The sequence below is a fragment of the Trachypithecus francoisi genome, unplaced genomic scaffold (genome assembly GCF_009764315.1).
Source record: "Trachypithecus francoisi isolate TF-2019V2 unplaced genomic scaffold, Tfra_2.0 Lachesis_group15, whole genome shotgun sequence".
Lineage (NCBI taxonomy): Eukaryota > Metazoa > Chordata > Mammalia > Primates > Cercopithecidae > Trachypithecus > Trachypithecus francoisi.
This window is the reverse complement of record NW_022681460.1, coordinates 68,506,249-68,526,343: the sequence shown is the minus strand read 5'-3', so window position 1 is coordinate 68,526,343 and position 20,095 is coordinate 68,506,249. Positions and strand designations below refer to the sequence as shown.

At 35.8% G+C, this 20,095-nt stretch overlaps 1 protein-coding gene across 4 annotated transcripts in view; it reads left to right on the top strand.

The window, feature by feature from the left end:
• Nucleotides 1-20,095, top strand: part of STXBP5 (syntaxin binding protein 5) — a 207,442-nt gene that overhangs the window by 52,633 nt on the left and 134,714 nt on the right. For all 4 annotated transcript variants that reach the window (XR_004442912.1, XM_033235135.1, XM_033235134.1 and 1 more), the window contains exons 5-6: nucleotides 16,748-16,882; nucleotides 18,445-18,508. Coding sequence is in view for 3 of the 4 variants with exons in the window: in XM_033235135.1 (XP_033091026.1) it covers nucleotides 16,748-16,882; nucleotides 18,445-18,508 (199 nt within the window). In the remaining variant the exon portion in view is untranslated. The remainder of the gene's footprint in view (nucleotides 1-16,747; nucleotides 16,883-18,444; nucleotides 18,509-20,095) is intronic.

The window sequence follows — 20,095 nt, the reverse complement described above, 5'->3', positions numbered from 1 at the left end:
AAATGTTAGTTAGATTGTGATGCAACTGGAGCTTCTCATAACTTACTGATGTGAGTTTTAAGTGTTGTAGTCATTTCAGAAGTTTCTTGGGCAATATTCACATCCTTCATGACCCAACAATTTTACTCCTAAACATATGCCTATGGTAGGCAGAATTATAAGATGGCCCCCAAGGTATCTACCCCTTGATGTACACATACCTACTGCTTATTAATTAATCGAACACTTATCTCAGTGAATACATTTTTCCAGATGTATTTCAGTTCCCAAATTAGTTGACCTTAAAATACAAAGATGATCCTCAGTAGGCCTAACAAGCAGGTGAGCACTTAAGAGACTGAATTTTTCCTGTCAAAAGGCTCAGAGTGTGAGAAGGATCCAGTGGACAGGAATTCTTCCTTGCCGGCCTCGAAGATGGAGGGGGCCATGTAGGAATACCAGTGGCCTCTAGGAGCATACCCGCTGACAGACAGCAGGGAGACAGGGATTTAGTCCCACATCCACAGATGCTGAATTCAGCTAGCAACAAGAATGAGCTTGGGAGCACATTCTTTCCCAGCATTTCCAGAAAGGGATGCAGGAATGCAGCATGGCTGAAATGTGGATTTTAGCCTTGTAAGTCCTTGAGCAGAGAACCTATTAAGTATCTGGACCTCTAACCTACAGAAATAATAAATGGGTATTCTTTTAAGCCATTACATTTGTGATACTTTGTTACAAATCGGTAAAAAAAAATTATACCTGGTATTAGTTTGGCACCTGGAAGTGGAATATTACTGTAACAAATATCTAAAAATGTGGAAGTCACTTTGGAACTTGGCAGTGAGAAGAAGCTAGAAGAATTTTTTTTTTTTTCTTTTTTGAGACGGAGTCTCACTCTATTGCCCAGCTAGAAGAATTTTGAAGAATAGAATAGAAAAGCATATATTGCCCAGAACAAGCTGTAGGACTCAGTACTTGAGTCTCTTGCTAGGAAGAGGCTGGAGAAAGTGGTTCCTTATTGTATGGTGGGAGAACAGAATTGTCCCCTATACAATATGTAAGTGATTAACTTGGATATTTAGCTGAAGAGATTTCTAAGGAAAGTGTTGAGGGTGCGAGCTGATTCTTTTTCTTTCTGCTTTATAGTAAAATGCAAGAGGAGAGAAATTGAAGAACTTTTAAGGGAACCAGGACTTGACAGTTTGGGGAATTCCTACTGTGATGCAGCTGGCAAAAGAGAGATTATTCCCAAAAGTGTGGCACAGAGAAAAATTCACGTGAGAGTGTGACTGTATAATTTTTTACTAAAAACTCCTTAAAGATCAAAAGGTCAGAACATTCAGTCACGCAAAGGGCCCCTTTTAAGAGATTAATGGTGTACCCCACAGATCTTTTCAAGAAACCAGAGAATCTAGAAAGTTTAAAAGTACCATCCCACAGGCATTTCAGCAGGAGCCAAAATAGAGAAAAGGTTCTCTGAAAAAAGATTCGTGAGTGTGACTTTTGTCTAATGGAGTAAAACCCAATAAAATTTATTTAAGACCTGCAAGTTTCTTGCGAAAATTGCATCAGTAGACACATTGCCAGCTTGCACTGAAAGGGACCAAGAGAGTGCAAAATAAAAGGAAGCTGTAGCCAGAAGCAGGCTGATAAAAGAACTCAGCTGCAAATAAGTGGTAACTTACATGGAAAAGGAACAGTGATTAAGAGAGTAGAGCTTAGACCCACAGAGAATTACTCCCTGGCCTTGAATCCTAACTAAGAAAAATCCACCATTTGCCAAAACTAATTTCAAGACTGTTATGGACTAATAAATAAACTCTTTTTTACCTTCCACTTTCTCTCAGTTTCAATGGGAATTTCTATACAGTCAGCCTTTTGTATCTGTAGGTTGTATATCCCTGGACTCAACCGACTATGGCTTGAAAATATTTGGGGAAAAATACAAATAAAAAAACATAGTATATTTGCATTGCACTTACATCGTATTGGCATTATAAGTAATCTGGAGATGATTTAAATATATGGGAAGATGTGTGTAGGTTATATGCCAGTATTATACCATTTTTTATGAGGGACTGAATATCTTTGGATTTTGGTATTCAAGGATCTCCTGGAACCAATCCCCCATGGATGCCAAGGAAGAACTGTAACCAGTAACCTATATCCATCCCACCTCTGAATGCTGGGTGTGTTTGGGGGCAGATAATTTGTTTCTTTGGTTACTCTAGGACAGAGAAATTCAAAGAAAAATTGTATCCCATTGTTGGATGTATCATGATAGTTCTACTGTTTAATTGATATGTAACTTATTGATATCAATTTTATATCTGTTCTCCCTACTTTATTTTTAACTTCTTGAGTTTGAAATCAAAATTCATTTATTTGCTTAAGAATAAATGCTTTAGGAGAATCGCTTGAACCTGGGAGTCAGAGGTTGCAGCGAGCCAAGATCGTGCCGTTACACTCTAGCCTGGGCAACAAGAGTGAAACCCTGTCTTAAAAAAAAAAAAAAAAAAAAAAGAAGAAGAAGACTGAATAGGAGCAGCTCCAATCTGCAGCTCCCAGTGAGATCAACACAGAAGGGAGGTGATTTCTGCATTTCCAACGGAGGTACCCAGCTCATCTCATTGGGACTGGTTAGGCAGTGGGTGAAGTCCACAGAGAGCAAGCAGGAGCAGCGTGGGGCGTTGCCTCACCCGGGAAGCAGAAGGGGTTGGGAAACTCCCTCCCATAGCCAGGGGAAGCCATGAGGGATGGTGCATTTCGGTCCAGATACTATGTTTTTCCCAAACTCTTCACAACCCACAGACCAGGAGATTCCCTCGGGTGCCTACGCCACCCTGGGCCTTGGGTTTCCAGCACAAAACTGGCCAGCCATTTGGGCAGATACCGAGCTAGCTGTAGGAGTTTTTTTTTAAATACCCCAGTGGTGCCTGGAATGCCAGTGAGACAGAATTGTTCACTCCACAGGGGGCTGAAGCCAGGGAGCCAAGTGGTCTATCTCAGCAGATCCCACCCCCATGGAGCCTAGCCAGACTGCCTCTCTAGATTTCTTCTCTCTGGGCAGGGCATCTCTGAAAGAAAGGCCGCAGCCCCAGTCAGGGTCTTATAGATAAAATTCCCATCTCCCTGTGACAGAGCACCTGGGGAGAGGGGCAGCTGTGGGCACAGCTTCATCAGACTTAAGCCTGCCGGCTCTGAAAAGAGCAGCAGATCTCCCAGCACAGCACTCGAGTTCTGCTAAGGGACAGACTGTCTCCTCAAGTGGATCCCTGAGCCCCATGTAATCTGACTGGGAGACACCTCCCAGCAGGGGGTCGACAGACACCTCATACAGGAGAGTTTCGGCTGGCATCTGGCGGGTACCCCTTCTGGGACGAAGCATCCAGAGGAAGGAACAGGCAGTGATCTTTGCTGTTCTACAGCCTTTGCTGGTGATACCCAGTCAAACAGGGTCTGGAGTGCACCTCCAGCAAACTCCAGCAGACCTGCAGCCTGACTGTTAGAAGGAAAACTAACAAACAAAAAGGAATAGCATCAACATCAAGAAAAAGGGCATCCACACAGAAACCTCACCTTAAGGTTACCAACATCAAAGACCAAAGATAGATAAATCAACAAAGATGAGGAAACTCCAGCGTGAAAAGACTGAAAATTCCAAAAACCAAAATGCCTCTTCTCCAAAGGATCACAACTCCTCGCCAGCAAGGAAACAAAACTGGATGGGGAATGAGTTTGAGGAACTGACAGAAGTAGGGTTCAGAAGGTGGATAATAACAAACTCCTCCAAGCTAAAGGAACATGTTCTAACCCAATGCAGGGAAGCTAAGAACCTTGAAAAACAGTTAGAAGAATTGCTCACTAGAATAACCAGTTTAGAGAAGAACATAAATGACCTGATGGAGCTGAAAAACACAGCATGAGGACTTCATGAAGCATACACAAGTATCAATAGCCAAATTGATCAAGCAGAAGAAAGGATATCAGGGATTGAAGATCAACTTTAAGAAATCAAGTATGACGACAAGATTAGAAAAAAAGAATGAAAAGGAACGAACAAAGCCTCTAAGAAATGTGGAACTGTGTGAAAAGACCAAACCTGTGTTTGGTCGGTGTACCTGAAAGTGATGGGGAGAGTGGAACCAAGTGGAAAAACACTGTTCAGGATATTATCCAGAAGAAATTCCCCAACTTAGCAAGACAGGCCAACATTCAAATTCAGGAAATTCAAAGAACACGGCAAAGATACTCCTCGAGAAGAGCAACCAGATTCACCAAGGTTGAAATGAAGAAAAAATGTTAAGGGCAGCCAGAGAGAAAGATCGGGTTACCCACAAAGGGAAGCCCAAAATACTAACAGTGGATCTCTCTGCAGAAACCTTACCAACCAGACAACAGTGGGGGCCAATATTCAACATTCTTAAAAGAATTTTCAACCCAGAATTTCATATCCAGCCAAACTAAGCTTCATAAGTGAAGGAGAAATAAAATCCTTTACAGACAAGCAAATGCTGAAAGATTTTGTTACCACCAGGCCTGCCTTACAAGAGCTCCTGAAGGAAGCACTAAATATGGAAAGGAAAAACCAGTACCAGCCACTGCAGAAACATAACAAATCGTAAAGACCGACAACACTATGAAGAAACTGCATTAACTAATGGGCAGAATAACCATCTGGCATCATAATGACAGGATCAAATTCACAAATAACAATACTAACCTTAAATGTAAATGGGCTAAATGCCCCAATTAAAAGACACAGACTAGAAAATTGGATAAAGAGTCAAGACCCAACAGGAGACCCATTTCACGTGCAAAGATACACATAGGCTCAAAATAAAGGGATGGAGGAATATTTATCAAGCAAATGGAAAGTAAAAGAATAAAAATTAAAAAAGCAGGGATTGCAATCCTGGTCTCTTATAAAACAGACTTTAAGCCAAAAACTATCAGAAAGTGTAAAGAAGAGCATTACATACGTAATGGTAAAGGGATCAACGCAAATATCTAACTATCCTAAATATATATGCACCCAATACAGGAGCACCCAGTTTCATAAAACAAGTTCTTAGAGACCTGCAAAGAGACTTAGACTCCCACACAATAATGGTGGGAGACTTTAACACCCCACTGTCAATATTAGACAGAAAATTATCAAGGATATTCAGGACTTGAACTCAGCTCTGGATCAAGCAGACGTAATAGACATCTACAGAACTCTCCACCCCAAATCAACAGAATATACATTCCTCTCAGCACCACGTCTCACTTATTGTAAAATTGACCACATAATTGGAAGTAAAACACTCATCAGCAAATGCAAAAAATGGAAATCACAACAGTCTCTCAGACCAAGACCACAGTGCAATCAAAGTAGAACTCAGGATTAAGAAACTCACTCAAAACGTCAAAACTACATGGAAACTGAACAACCTGCTCCTGAATGACTACTGAGTAAATAACGAAATTAAAGCAGAAATAAATAAGTTCTTTGAAGCCAATGAGGACAAAGACACAACATACCAGAATCTCTAGGACACAGCTAAATCAGTGTTTAGAGGGTAATTTATAGCACTAAATGCCCACAGGAGAAAGCAGGAAAGATCTAAAATTGACACCCTGACATCACACTTTAAAAAACTAGAAAAGCGAGAGCAAGGAAATTCAAAAGCTAGCAGAAGACAAGAAATAACTAAGATCAGAGTAGAACTGAAGGAGATAGAGACATGAAAAAGCCTTCAAAAATCAATGAATCCAGGAGCTGATTTTTTGAAAAGATTAACAAAATAGACCACTAGCCAGACTAATAAAGAAGACAAAGGAGAAGAATCAAATGGACACAATAAAAAATGGTAAAGGGGATATCACCCGTGATCCCACAGAAATATAAACTACTATCAGAGAATACTGTAAACACCTCTATGGAAATAAAGTAGAAAATCTAGAAGAAATGAAGAAATTCCTGGACACATACACTCTCTGAAGACTAAACCAGGAAGAAGTCAAATCCCCGAGTAGACCAATAACAAGTTCTAAAATTGAGGCAGTAATTAATAGCCTACCAACCGAAGAAAAGCCCAGGACCAGACAGATTCACAGCCGAATCCTACCAGAAGTACAAAGAGGAGCTGGTACCTTTCCTTCTGAAACTATTCCAAGCAATAGGAAAAGAGGAACTCCTTCCTAACTTATTTTATGAGGCCAGCCATCACCCTTATATCAAAACCTTGCAGAGACACAACAAAAAAAGAAAGTTTGAGTACAGTATCCCTGATGAACATTGATGTGAAAATCCTCAATAAAATACTGGCAAACCGAATCCAGCAGCACATCAAAAAGCATAACCACTACGATCAAATTGGCTTCATCCCTGGGATGCAAGGCTGTTTCAACATACACAAATCAATAAAAGTAATCCATCACATAAACAGAACCTATGACAAAAACCACATGATTATCTCAATAGATGCAGAGAAGGCCCTTTATAAAATACACCACCCTTCATGCTAAAAACTCTCAATATACTAGGTATTGACGGAACGCATCTCAAAATAATTGCTATTTATGATAAACCTATAGCCAATATCATACTGAATGGGCAAAAGCTGAAAGCATTCCCTTTGGAAACTGGCACAAGACAAGGATGCCCTATCTCCCGACTCCTGTTCAACATAGTGTTAGAAGTTCTGGCTAGGGCAATCAGGCAAGAGAAAGAAAGAAAGAGTATTCAAATAGAAAGAGAAGAATTCAAATTGTCTCTGCAGATAACATGATTGTATATTTGGAAAACCCCATCATCTCAGCCCAAAATCTCCTTAAGTTGATAAGCAACTTCAGCAAAGTCTCAGGATACAAAATCATTGTGCAACAATCACAAGCATTCCTACACAAATAGAGACAAACAGAAAGCCAAATCACGAGTGAACTCCCATTCACAGTAGCTACAAAGAGAATGAAATACCTAGGAATACAGCTTACAAGGGATGTGAAGGACCTCTTCAAGGAGAACTACAAACTACTGCTCAAGGAAATAAGAGAGGACACAAACAAATGTAAAACATTCCATCCTTGTGGATAGGAAGAATCAACATCGTGAAAATGGCCATACTGCCCAAAGTAATTTATAGATTCAGGGCTATCCCCATCAAGCTACCGTTGATTTTCTTCACAGAATTAGAAAATACTTTAAATTTTATATGGAACCAACAAGCCCGTATAGCCAAGACAATCCTAAGCAAAAATAACAAAGTTGGAGGTATCGTGCTACCTGACTTCAAACTATTCTACAAGGCTACAGTAACCAAAATAGCATGGTACCAGTACCAAAACAGATATATAGACCAATGGAACAGAACAGAAGCCTTAGAAGCAACCCCACACATCTACAACCATCTGATCTTTGACAAACCTGAGAAAAACAAGAAATGGGGAAAGGATTCCCTATTTAATAAATGGTGTTGAGAAAACTAGATAGCCATATGCAGAAAACTGAAACTGGACCCCTTCCTTACCTTATGCAAAAATTAACTGAAGATGGATTAAAGACTTCAATGTAAGACCTAAAACCATAAAAACCATAGAAGAAAACCTATTCAAAACCATTCAGGACATAGGCATGGGCAAAGACTTCATGCCTAAAACACCAAAAGCAATGGCAACAAAAGCTAAAATTGACAAATGAGATCTAATTACACTAAAGAGCTTCTGCAGAGCAAAGGAAGTTAACATCAGAGTGAACAGGCAGCCTACAGAATGAGAGGAAACTTTTGCAATCTACCTATCTGACAAAGGGCTAATATCCAGAATCTACAAAGAACTTAAACAAATTTACAAGAAAAAAAGCAAACAACCCCATCAAAAAGTGGGCGAAGGATATGAATTGAGACTTCTCAAAAGAAGACATTTATGTGGCCAACAAACATATGAAAAAAAGCTCATCATCACTGGTCATTAGAGAAATACAAATCAAAACCACAATGAGATATCTCATGCCAGTTAGAATGGCGACCATTAAAAAGTCAGGAAACAACAGATGCTGGTTAGGCAGTGGAGAAATAGGAATGCTTTTACGCTGTTGTTGGAGTGTAAATTAGTTCAACCACTGTGGAAAACAGTGTGGGAATTTCTCAAGAATCTACAACCAGAAATACCATTTGACCCAGCAATGCCATTACTGGATATATTCCCAAAGCATTTTATAAATCATTCTACTATAAAGACACATGCACAAGTATGTTTATTGCAGCACTATTCACAATATAAAGACTTGGAACCAACCCAAATGTCCATCAGTGATAGACTGGATAAAGAAAATGTGGCATATATACACCATGGAATACGATGCAGCCATAAAAAAGGATGAGTTTATGTCCTTTGCAGGGACATGGATGAAACTGGAAGCCATCATTCTCAGCAAACTAACACAGGAACAGAAAACCAAACACCGCATGCTCTCACTCATAAGTGGGAGTTAAACAATGAGAACACATGGGCACAGGGAAGGGAACATCACACACTGAGGCCTGTTGGTGGGTGGGAGGCTAGGGGAGGGATAGCATTAAGAAAAATACCTAATGTAGATAATGGTTTGATGGGTGCGGCAAACCACCATGGCATGTGTGTACCTATGTAACAAACCTGCACATTCTGCACATGTGTCCCAGAACTTAAAGTATAATAAAAAATAAAAAAAGAATAAACACTTTACAGTGATATAATAAACGTAATGAGAGAGACAGTGATAGACACAAGGGACAAAGGATAGAGATTTCAGCCTCAGAATTATAGGGTTTTTGGGGGATTTTTTTAGGGAGAAGGCAAGAGAAAACCTAACAGTGGAAGGAGAAGTAATGATCAAAGGCATAACTGAAGAAAATTTCGTGAAACTAAAATATCTTGACATTCAAAGGGGTAACTCCTGGCATAATTGTTAGGTTTAAAAACACATTTGTAAATTATATTCTGATGACATTATCATCTCTGATAGAACTAAAAAAAAACACATTTACGTGACACTCCCTTTCCTCCTCATCCTTTTAGTCATTATTGGCTATAAAGTTAAACATGTGTCTTAAAAGTGTAAGGGTAACCATTAAAAGGATTGAAAATATTAGGAGCATTAGAGGACGAAAAAGAAAATGAAAATAAATCAGCAATGGTCAGAAAAAGACATAAAATGACAGAAATAAAAAAGGACAGTTAAACAAGATGAAAGAAAGGTTAACTTAATCAGTAATCAAAATCATTGCAAATGTATGAAATTTGTTTAAAATTTTGAGATTTGCAGATTGCACTTAAAAGATACTCCACAAAATATAGCTGTCAAACTGCTTATAATAGATACACTTAAAGCATAATTATACAAAGCCTGAAGGTAATTGGAAGGAAATAGGAAAAAATGTACAGACTATACAAAAAATGTATAATGTCTATATGGTGAAAATATTAAAATTATTTTGAAAAATAAAATCAAATAGCATTAGGAAAAATACCTAATGTAGATGAATGGCTTCATAGGAAGGAATAATCAAATTTTAAATGATCACTTCTGTCCAGATTATACATTCATCATTTTTAGTATTTAGTAGTGTTCCAATAAAAATTTTTAAATTGTTGATGGGATTAAATAAACTGATTTTAAAATTCATATGGAAAAAAAACCCAGAATATTCAAGACAATTTTGAAAAAGAAGTAAGAGATGGTGGGACTTACTTTATTTGATATCGCAAATTTTTATAGAGCTCTAGAAATTAAAATAATTTACTAATTACAGGTGGAGGCAAATAGGCTAAAACACGGTATACATTGTTCAGGAACGTGTATATCAAGGGAGGACACATTTAATATATGATAGAGGTGGATTGCAGACAAGGAAAGGATGCAGTAAATAAACGACACTGTGACAATTTTTAGCTAAATGGGGAAAAGTGTCCTCTACCTCATAATTAAAATAAATTGCAGGCCAGTTAAAGACTTAACTGAATCATCTACAGAAAAGCTGAAATTAAAACAGAAGAAAATGATGTAAGGAGTATGTGTAAGACCTTGGCAAGGAGTGCTTAGCAGTATATGCAAAGCATGAGCTATGTAATAAGGGAGATGTAATTTTTGTATTAAAATATGAAACTTCTGTGCAGTATGCTTACAACAGTTAGAAGATGAACCTCACCTACCAGGTACTGATGGATAAGAACAAGAACAAGATAAAACATAACAGTGGCTCACACCTGCAATCCCAGCATTGTGGGAGTCCAATGCTGGAGGATCACAAGATTCAGAAAAATTTATGCATCTTCCTTTTTAAAAATAGCTTTCTTCCCACTCAAAATTTCTCATCATGTTTGTGTTTTTTATGAAAATGAAAATGTGGAAATGTATGTTCCAGGCTGTTAATAAAACTTATGGAGAGAGTAAATTTTGGTGGAGGGAGGGGCAAACAATAAAATAAGACAAAAATTATTTAAGATATTAAGTTTACATATATGTACAAATAGGGTAATGTGTGTATATATGTATGTGTGTGGAGAGAGAAACTTTAAATAATAAAACATAAGCCATAGACTGTAAGACATTTTGAGTACTCCTATCCAGTAAAGTACAATCGAGGGATAATTTCATATGAAAGTGAAAAAAGAAAGATAATGCGATTTTTTTCGTTGAAAAGTGCAGTTTAACAGTGCACTGATGAATACCAGTTTATTTCAGTTTTTCCTAGCATTTGTTATATAAAAATGCCCTGGCATCTTACATTCCCCAAGATAATTACAAACAGATCTTTAAGAAATCCCTTATACAGCAGGGAACAGTTATTTCATTTGTTGTTATTTCTTTAGTTGATATATAACGATTTTCCTGTTTGATATTCACTGTTTCACTTGATATTAAGTTGATAGTTATTTTGATAGTTATTAATATTGTTATGCTAAGGTCTCATTTCACAAGAAATGTTAATATTGTGATTTATTTGGATATATTTCTAAAAGTTTTAAATTATTTTATAAAAATGAAGATAAACTAATAAGGAATATAGTAAATCAGTACAAATGTAAAACAACATTCAAAGATTTCTAAAGCTTATATTGTGAAACATTAATATTATACTTCTGGGTAACATAGATATCAGTATTTTTATAAAGTAGCTATGACAATTTCTCAGAAAAGATATATGGGACTACAGATAAATCCTTGGAAGAGATTTATAAATTGCTTTCTCTTGACTGCTGTTTTTAAAAATATATTTCAAAAAACATTTTGATAAACTTTTTAAATGTTTTTTAAAAATATACGTTTATTAATGCATATTTAAATTTTTATTTCATAGCAGGAGAGTATAAGGTACAATTAAGAAAATTACCAGGCTGGGTGCAGTGGCTCATGCCTGTAATCCCAGCGCTCTGGGAGGCCAAGGCGGGCGGATCACAAGGTCAGGAGATCGAGACCATCCTGGCTAACACAGTGAAACACCGTCTCTACTAAAAAATACAAAAAATTAGCTGGGTGTAGTGGCGGGCACCTGTAGTCCCAGCTACTCGGGAGGCTGAGGCAGGAGAATGGTGTGAACTGGGAGGCGGAGCTTGCAGTGAGCCGAAATCCCGCCACTGCACTCCAGCCTGGGCAACAGAGTGAGACTCCATCTCAAAAAGAAAAAAAAAAATTACCAAATAATATCTGCTTCTTTCCTATTTCTTGTTTAAGTTTCTGGTCATTGCAAATACTGTGATAAATTGTGGAGAGACATGGAAGTTGTTATTAACTAAGGGAGATGAAATGGAAGATTCCAATGCAGTGGTGAGCATAATATGAATGTAATGAAATTTTCTATGTGAAATTTTAAAGGGTAACTGGAAGAAAGACGCATCATCCTGTTTTGTGAATTTTAGGTGAAAGGTTACAAAAGAGCCAATATGAACAGATTTTCAGGATTACTAGGAAATTCCCAGGTGACAAAGAGCAAAGAAACTTAACCTTATGTTCAGAGTCACAAAGTTATGAAGCAATCTCCCATATTTAAGGAACTGTAGTTAGACATTGCTGGGTGGGTAGTCAAGAGCAGAAAGGCAAGAAAGGTCTACTTCATGAAAGGCTTTTTTTTTTCTTTTTTTTTTTTTTTAAAGGACGGAGAGGAGGTGCAGTCATGGCTCACTGCAGCCTCAATTTCCCAGGCTTAAGCAATCCTCCTGCCTCAGCCTCCTGAGTAGCTGGGACTACAGGCGCAAATCTCCAAACCAGGCTATACATTTCTTGTAGAGACAAGTTCTCACTGTATTGCCCGAGCTCATCTTGAACTCCTAAGCTCAAATGATCCTCCAGCCTTGGCCTCCCACAGTGCTGGAATTGCAGATGTGAGCCACTGTGCTCAGCCATGAAAGGCTTTCTGTACAATTATAAGAAAGTTAGATTCTCAACCTTTTTCAACTTTAAATAATCGAATAACATCATCTTAAGATACATTATGAGCAGGTATTTTTTGGACTATAGACTGTCATATAAATTGCAGATTATTTCCTTTCTGTGTTTCAATGCAGGAACAGAAACCACTGCACATATTTTACACATAAGAGGATTTAACACAACAACCTAGCTGTTTAAAATAGTATTTACAAGGGTGCAGACTTACTGAATTTTAGAACGTATTGCCATAGCTGCAATGCGGGGAATAGGAAATAGGGCTGCTTTTATGATTACCACCTCTCACCATATGAAGCTCATGAGCAGACGTGGAATACTGTGTTTGGTCCCCACTGCTGCTGCTCCATAAGTGTCTTCTACCATTCAGATCTCCATAAACATCCTTGTCAGCAGAGATAGCAACAGAAAGACGGTCTCTGCCTCACTTCTGCCTACAAATTTCAAGCACATCCAATTAGTAGAAATGTAGTATCATGTAGAACCTTGGCTGTAAGGTGAAGTATGTTTTAGTTTTCCAGCATCTGCGGTACAAAAGGGCATATGGGAGGAAGTGCACATGGATGCTGAGTACCGGGTGACCAAATCCTGCACACTGTATATCTCTACCCTTTTTTCCCAGATGTAGATACCACAAAATGTCACTAAATATGGTTTCACTAAATATGGTTTAAGAAGCATTATGGTAGAAGGGAGGAAGCTATTAGAGTCTTTCAAGTAGATAATGTGAACTTTCTTTGCTTCAAAAAGATAACTCTTGTGGCAGCTTAGAGTGGATTTGATGATCAATGATAATGGTTTAAATTAGGCTCAGGCCATGAGGCTGGAGAGGGAGTACACTGGAAATATCTGATTGTTTTATTAACGTAAGTTCTCATATTTTATATAGTTCACTTGCTCATTTAATAAAGACTTACTGAATACTCATTAGGTATTTTGAATATTCAGCAAGATATTGTGATATTTGATGAGAATATAAATGTGATGACATTTTCTATTATGTTGGGTTAATCTAATAGTTAATTTCGGCATTACTTAGGAAGCTGTACATATCCTTCTGTCAAAATTGGTAATAATAAAATCTTCCAAATTTGGTGCTTGACTACATAATATTTGATAGGCTTCTGCCATGGCTAAATATTATAGCAAATAGGATGTATGTGTTACTCCCTAGTACTTAACATTTATACATATTTTAAATTCTTTAAGCAAATACAGAACTGTCATGTTCCCAGTAACACTATGTGTAAGATATATTTAAGTCAAGTGCAGTATAGAGATTTAGACTACAAGTTGTATTTAGTGGCATACTGAGGGGATTCAACTTCATTATCTGTGTGTTTCTATTACATTGTTTCAATCATTTTCTTTTCGTTTGGTTCAGCTTACCCATTTTAAGGTAACTTTTCAGTCTTAATTTAATATGCTGTTTCTTATAATATTAAAATAAATAACCTAATTGGTGTTTCGTCAGTTTTAATGATTTTCATGTGGGTTTCAACTGTATATATTGTTAAATGTTACTATTTTCAGTATAACTTTATGTTTTACTAATAGACACCAGCACTAAAAACCTTAACTTGGTCCCCTGATATTAGTAAAAGACACAAGTAAAAATATGGGTCATTGTTATTTGTTTATTATCATTAATGATCTATATCACCATAAAATTAAAAATTAATCTTTGAGAAAAGTGAAGAGTTGATTTTGATCCAAGGCAATATTTCAGCTTCATAAAACATACACTGTTTGCATTCCTGAAAAGTTTTGCTGGGGTCCTCTTAACTCTAGAAGAATTTGTTTTCCTGTATGTTTTTATAGCTTTTCTTTATTTTAGTTGAGTTTAATTTGTTAGTAATAGGCCAATTTTCTATTTCTGCATAAGAGAACATCCCCAAACTTAGAGGCTAAAATAATAGCCACTTTGTTTACTCATAGTTCTGTGGGTCAGCAACCAGAGTCTGGCTCAGCAGGAGTGGTCTTCCCCTGAAGTCACTTACACAACTGTAGTTATCCAGCTGCACGACTAGGTTGGATGATCTAGCTTGCCTTACTTGTAGGTCTGGTGGTTGGTTCTGGCTGTGGGCCAGGCCAAGGTCTCCAATAGGCTAGTCTGGGCTTTATCACATGGCACTTGGGTTCTGAAAGCATTAAAAAAGAGACCAAGCCCCTCTTCCTTGCAAGTACTTTTCAAAGTGTGCCTGTGGCACAACTGCTAATAATTCATTGGCCAATGCAAGCCACACGATCTATCCTAGAGTCAGTGTGGAAGGAGGATGTAATCTGAAATCTTCTACGTTTGAAATCTATTTGTCCCAAAGCTCTTCAATGCCATTTGTTTCATTGTTTACTTTTACTAGAAAATGTTAGATTTCTATTTCATGTGACTCACACGTTTCCTTAAAAAAAAAAATTCTATTGTGGATAATTTTCTTAAAACTATTAAATAACAATAGCTGTCTATCTCTATGTGCAAACATGCACACACATAACACATAGTTTTAAGTGCTCTAGCACATTGTTCCTTTTAAGTAATCAATATAATTTATTTATTATTATATAAAATCTTTCATATCCTTTAATTTGTCATTTAAACCCTCCATAAGGTAAAGATTCTAATATCACTGGCATGGTATTATATTGTTTGGTTGCAACTGGAAGTTTAGTTTTTTCACTCTTCCTGTTCCTACATGTTCAGAGCCATGACAGTTTGCCAGTTAAGAAATTCTTGAGTTCATTGTAATTTAAAAAACATTAAATTTTTCTCATTTTACTTAAATGATGATGGTAGTTATAGAGCAGAGTAATTTTTAAGTTTGGTGGTGCTAAGTACAAATATACTCCCATGATTTATATATTTTTTAAAAAAGGAGTCATTCTAGCGATCTTATTAAAGTATTGGTGCCAAACTAGTTAAGTGAACATTTAAGTTTCTTGTTAACATATTAAATACTAAATATTTTGTTCTTCTCACTTCTGGAAAACATAATGATGCTTAAAATATCTCAGTAATGTAAGTTAGTTTTATAGTTGACTGAGAAAAAAGTCTTAGGACAGTAGTTAATATTGAGAAAGTGAGCCCTGTGAAGTAACAAAGTACTATCAAATGATTTTGTTTATTCACTAGACATGTCTATACTTGGTTAAATTTACATGAATTCTTTAGAAAGAGAACGTTATAAAACACTCAACAGAAATTACAAGTAGATGAAGCTTAAGTAATTATCTAACTGAACATTACCTCTAAAAAAGAATGAGAATGAGTTGCATGTATATTTATTTGATAAGTGTTATCGTCTTCAAAATTCTCTGTAATAAAATTGTGTATTAATGGAAATAGAAAATAGTCTGTATGCTTTGCCAAGTGCCTAGTGTTAGTATTGGCAGTCTGGCAGTCATTATTATCATTTGTGTTGTTTTAAGTGCTATTCCTTTAAATTGTAAAGTCTATTCTAAGATTCAAAATGGGGGGGGATCTGTAGGAAAAAAAAAAAGCATTATAGATTTTCACCAGATACCTTTTTTTTTTTAACTGAAACTAAGTGCTACGAAAACGATAAGAGAAAAAAAAAACAGGACAAGATAATATTCATTATTTACCTTGAAATTAAACGAGCCAATATAAAAGCTGTCTGCAGTTGTCAGAATGATAAAGTTTAGCAAATGCAATCAAATTATTGTAATTTGTTAGTGAAGGCCTGCCATATCATCAGAACATAGGAAGAAATAGTTCAAATATATTTCAGTAACATTGTCTAAGGCTGAGTACAGGGGGTCTCTGTCCTTCAAGAGACCCACAAATTAATGAGAAAGATGGACCTTGACAATCATATAAGGCAAGCCAGATAGAGATACAAAAGTATCTCATCAGTTAAAACGCAAGTGGTATTTGAATTGAATCTTTGAAGAGAAGGAAAGAATCAGGGAGGTGCATCTTGCCTGGAAGGAGTAGTAAGCACAGGTACTGAGATGGATGAGTGTGCTTAGTAACGCCTGAGAAACACAGTAGTACTAAAGGGTGATGTGGATGTTGAAATCATAGCTTATGGTCTAAAGGTTAAATTTGTGGTATGTCCAGGGTTACACAGTTAGTGGAGGACAGCCAGCTTTGAAATATATTCTAACTTCAAAACTCACCTTCTATCATGCCATGCTGTTTATTTACTGTAGGGCCTTATGTTTGATGTATAAGCTGAATTAGCATAATTACATATTAGTCACAATGAATAGATACATCTGATGGTTATGTACCAGTTTTGCTGTTCCTGAATTATATATCATAATCAACACTCTAATGCAATCAGTAAAATTTACCATTTTTGAAATTTCTTTTTTGAATATATTTTTCTCTTGCAGGGTTACATTTTGCCATCTGCCTTTCCAGAGTAAGTGGCTCTATGTGGGCACTGAACGAGGTAATATACATATTGTCAATGTGGAGTCCTTCACACTCTCAGGCTACGTCATTATGTGGAATAAAGCCATTGAACTGTGAGTTTGAGCGAATATTTTGTATCCGAAAGCATCAGTTCTATGTATGACAATAGCATTGTATCATAGCCAATCAGTAAATCTGTATGGAATTAAGTATGTGACAGATGTTCTTAATATTAAGTAAAGATTTATTAGTTTTTTGTGAGTGTTCTTTTGATGTGGCAATTTGTAAATTTAAATTATGCATATGTATATAGAGATATATGCACATTACATATGCATATATTTACATTTGTGTACACTGTAACACTAAATATAAACAGTCATTCCTACTAATGAAAAGCACTCTATTTTTTTCTGTTCTTTTGTCTTCTAATGATTTTTCTTTCAAATGATGGTCATGACCCACAAATGATTTGCCACCAATGTTTGGAAAACACCAGTTTAAACTACTGCTTGATACGTTTTAAAATCATCAAATGTTTGCTAAAGTTAATATAATAGAAATTAATTTTGTTTGATTTTACTTAATTTTGTTAAATTTTTACTTAATTTTTGATAAATTTGATAAATGATACTTGTTTTCATTTACTAATATTGGTAACAAAAACTAGGTTAAACTATAGGGCCCTAAGGATGTTTAGTGCTAACCCTTCAGTCTTAAATTGTTTGTATCTTGTGTCTTTCTACAAGTTTTTTCTTATATTTCTGAGATATCAACATCAAAGTTTAAGGATATTGGCAAGACCCTTTTCAATGTTTCTTTTTGTTTTTAAGCAAATAGTCTTGTATTGTTGCATTCCACAGTATTTACATCTTTTTGAGATAAGAATAATTCTGTGACATAGCTCTTAAGTCATGTGTTAGCATAGCTGTAATAGTGTATTAATCCTGATTTTTCTTCCTGTAGCGAGAATGTTATTGTCACATATCAGTCCTTTGGTAGTGTGGGTTTTCATGGTCTGTTCTTTGAACTGATCATGCCATCTAGTGGGTAGGCCTAGTGCAGGTATCTGTGTAGTGTGACAGATGGCTCTCATGAAATGGAGTGATCTGTCAAACTAGGGAGTTTCTGAGTTAGGGGTATGCTTATTTTTACTGTATAGGCATCAGTTCAACCATATTCTTATTTGTAGAACTTCTTTTTCTCTGAGCAGATAGAGGTGGCATTACTTTTTTTGTTTGTTTGTTTGTTGTTTTGTTTTTTTTTAATAGAATGTTTTTCTATTTCTATTGGAACTAAATGGGATGCTTAAATTGGAGGCTAGAATTGAGTAAAATAAGATAGGTGCTGCATTATTCAAAAATAGTAATTTTGAGAATTCTACCTTGACAATAGATTTCCTGTAATCAAATCTTTGACCAAATTGAAGATTCTTTCCTATGCAGGAAGTATACTTAGTTGTGAATTTTGCTTATTTATATGAGTCACTACTTCTTCCCTGATTCCTGTTTTGATCCATATTAAGAACTATATGCCTATTACTTATCACTTGTTGAAATCCTTTCTTTCCTTATAAATATAACTTGTTTTCTATTTATTTTTATTGGAATGAAATATGTAGCCATATTAAAGTTTTTAATTGAAGGGAAAATCTTACTAACTTTTTCTTTTTTAGGTCATCTAAATCTCACCCAGGACCTGTGGTCCATATAAGTGATAATCCAATGGACGAGGGAAAGGTAGAATTGTTTTGTAAAAAATTATGTATTATTTAAATGCACAAATTTTTGTATTTTTCAATAAACATACTATTTCAGGATCACATTTGTTACAAATTGAGATTGCCATTGAAGGTTGCATATCATATACATTTAATGCATATTATGAAGAACAAATGAAAGAATTAGAATCATTTACAATTTTAAAGGACAAAAAAACCTTAAAACATAAGTCAAACTTAATGCTTATAATTACAGGTTATTTGTTTATATTTGGCTTATTCAGACTGTTTTCCCTGATTTTCTGTTAATCCTGATAAAAAGTTTTCTTTTGGTTTTGGATTCCTTTGAACGCTGGTTATACAATTTTTGTAGCACTAATCACAGATTGCCTTATGTTATAGTTGTCTTGATATCTCATCTCCCCTAAAATTTTTTTGTCATAAATAGTTCCAATTAATAATGTAGAGTTTTTTTAATGTTATTTAATTTTTAATACTCTGAAACCAGTTTCATATAATCAGTATCTAGCTATTGTTAATTTAGATTATTTAAGTCATTTAAAATAATAAATATTTTTGGATGAATATTTATTTTCTATTTCAAACCAATCTTTCAGGTAGTTCTATTTAATAATGATATTTTTCTACCTACATAATTTTATGATCTTAAGCTAACTAAATACCAGGAAGTTTATTGCTATCAGAAATCAGTGAAGTGAAACTTCTGAATTTTGTGCAGGAGTTTAATCAGGTTTTTCATTTCATCAATTGTGGGGGAGGTTGAGCTGATACACTGTTTAACACTGTTCTCTTAGTTTGCCATTGGGTAAACAAAAGGATAATTAGACTGTTTGGAGTTAGGTCATAATTATAGCATTGTATGCTTTGAAAGAAACTTTACATAAAGCAAGTATGAAGTAACTTAGATCCTTACTTAATTTTCTTTTTATACAAGATACTTATTTAAAAGCCAAGCTTTTGAATGGGAGACATGGTAGGAAAATTCAGAACTTCCTTTCCTCCTTGAATTGGACATCAAGTCGTTGTAATTCTTCCTGTGTCTTTTGCTTTTCCTTTGCTTTCTTTTTTTTTTTTTTCATTTCCTAAAAGTTTTACTATGTTGCCCAAGGCGGTCTTGAACACCTGGGCTCAAGTGATCCTCCTGCCTTGACCTCCGAAACTGCTGGGATTACAAGCAGAAGCCACTGTGCCTGGCTTAGAGTGCCATTTTAATCTTAATGTTCTACTGTTTCAAAGCTTTCAGTGCGTCTGTAGTGTCTAACAAGTAAAATCAGTTTTTCTTGAAATATAGCTCTGCATTTCCTTATTTTTCGGGATATCTTTACCTGAATGTTGTGCTGAAGCAAATAGTTATATTTTCAGTTATGAACTGCTCTTTGATGTTTCCATACCTTTGTTTATGTGAGTCCTTCTGTTTGGAATTCTCTTTCCATCTCTCTGCTGAATTCCTACCCATACTTTAAGGCCCAGATTGAATATTTTTCTTTTATGATTTCTTCCCTGATAATCCTGACAGAAAATGCTTTTTCTTTCTTTCACGTTGATTAGTACTTTAGTTATGAAATTTTATGTTATTTATCACATA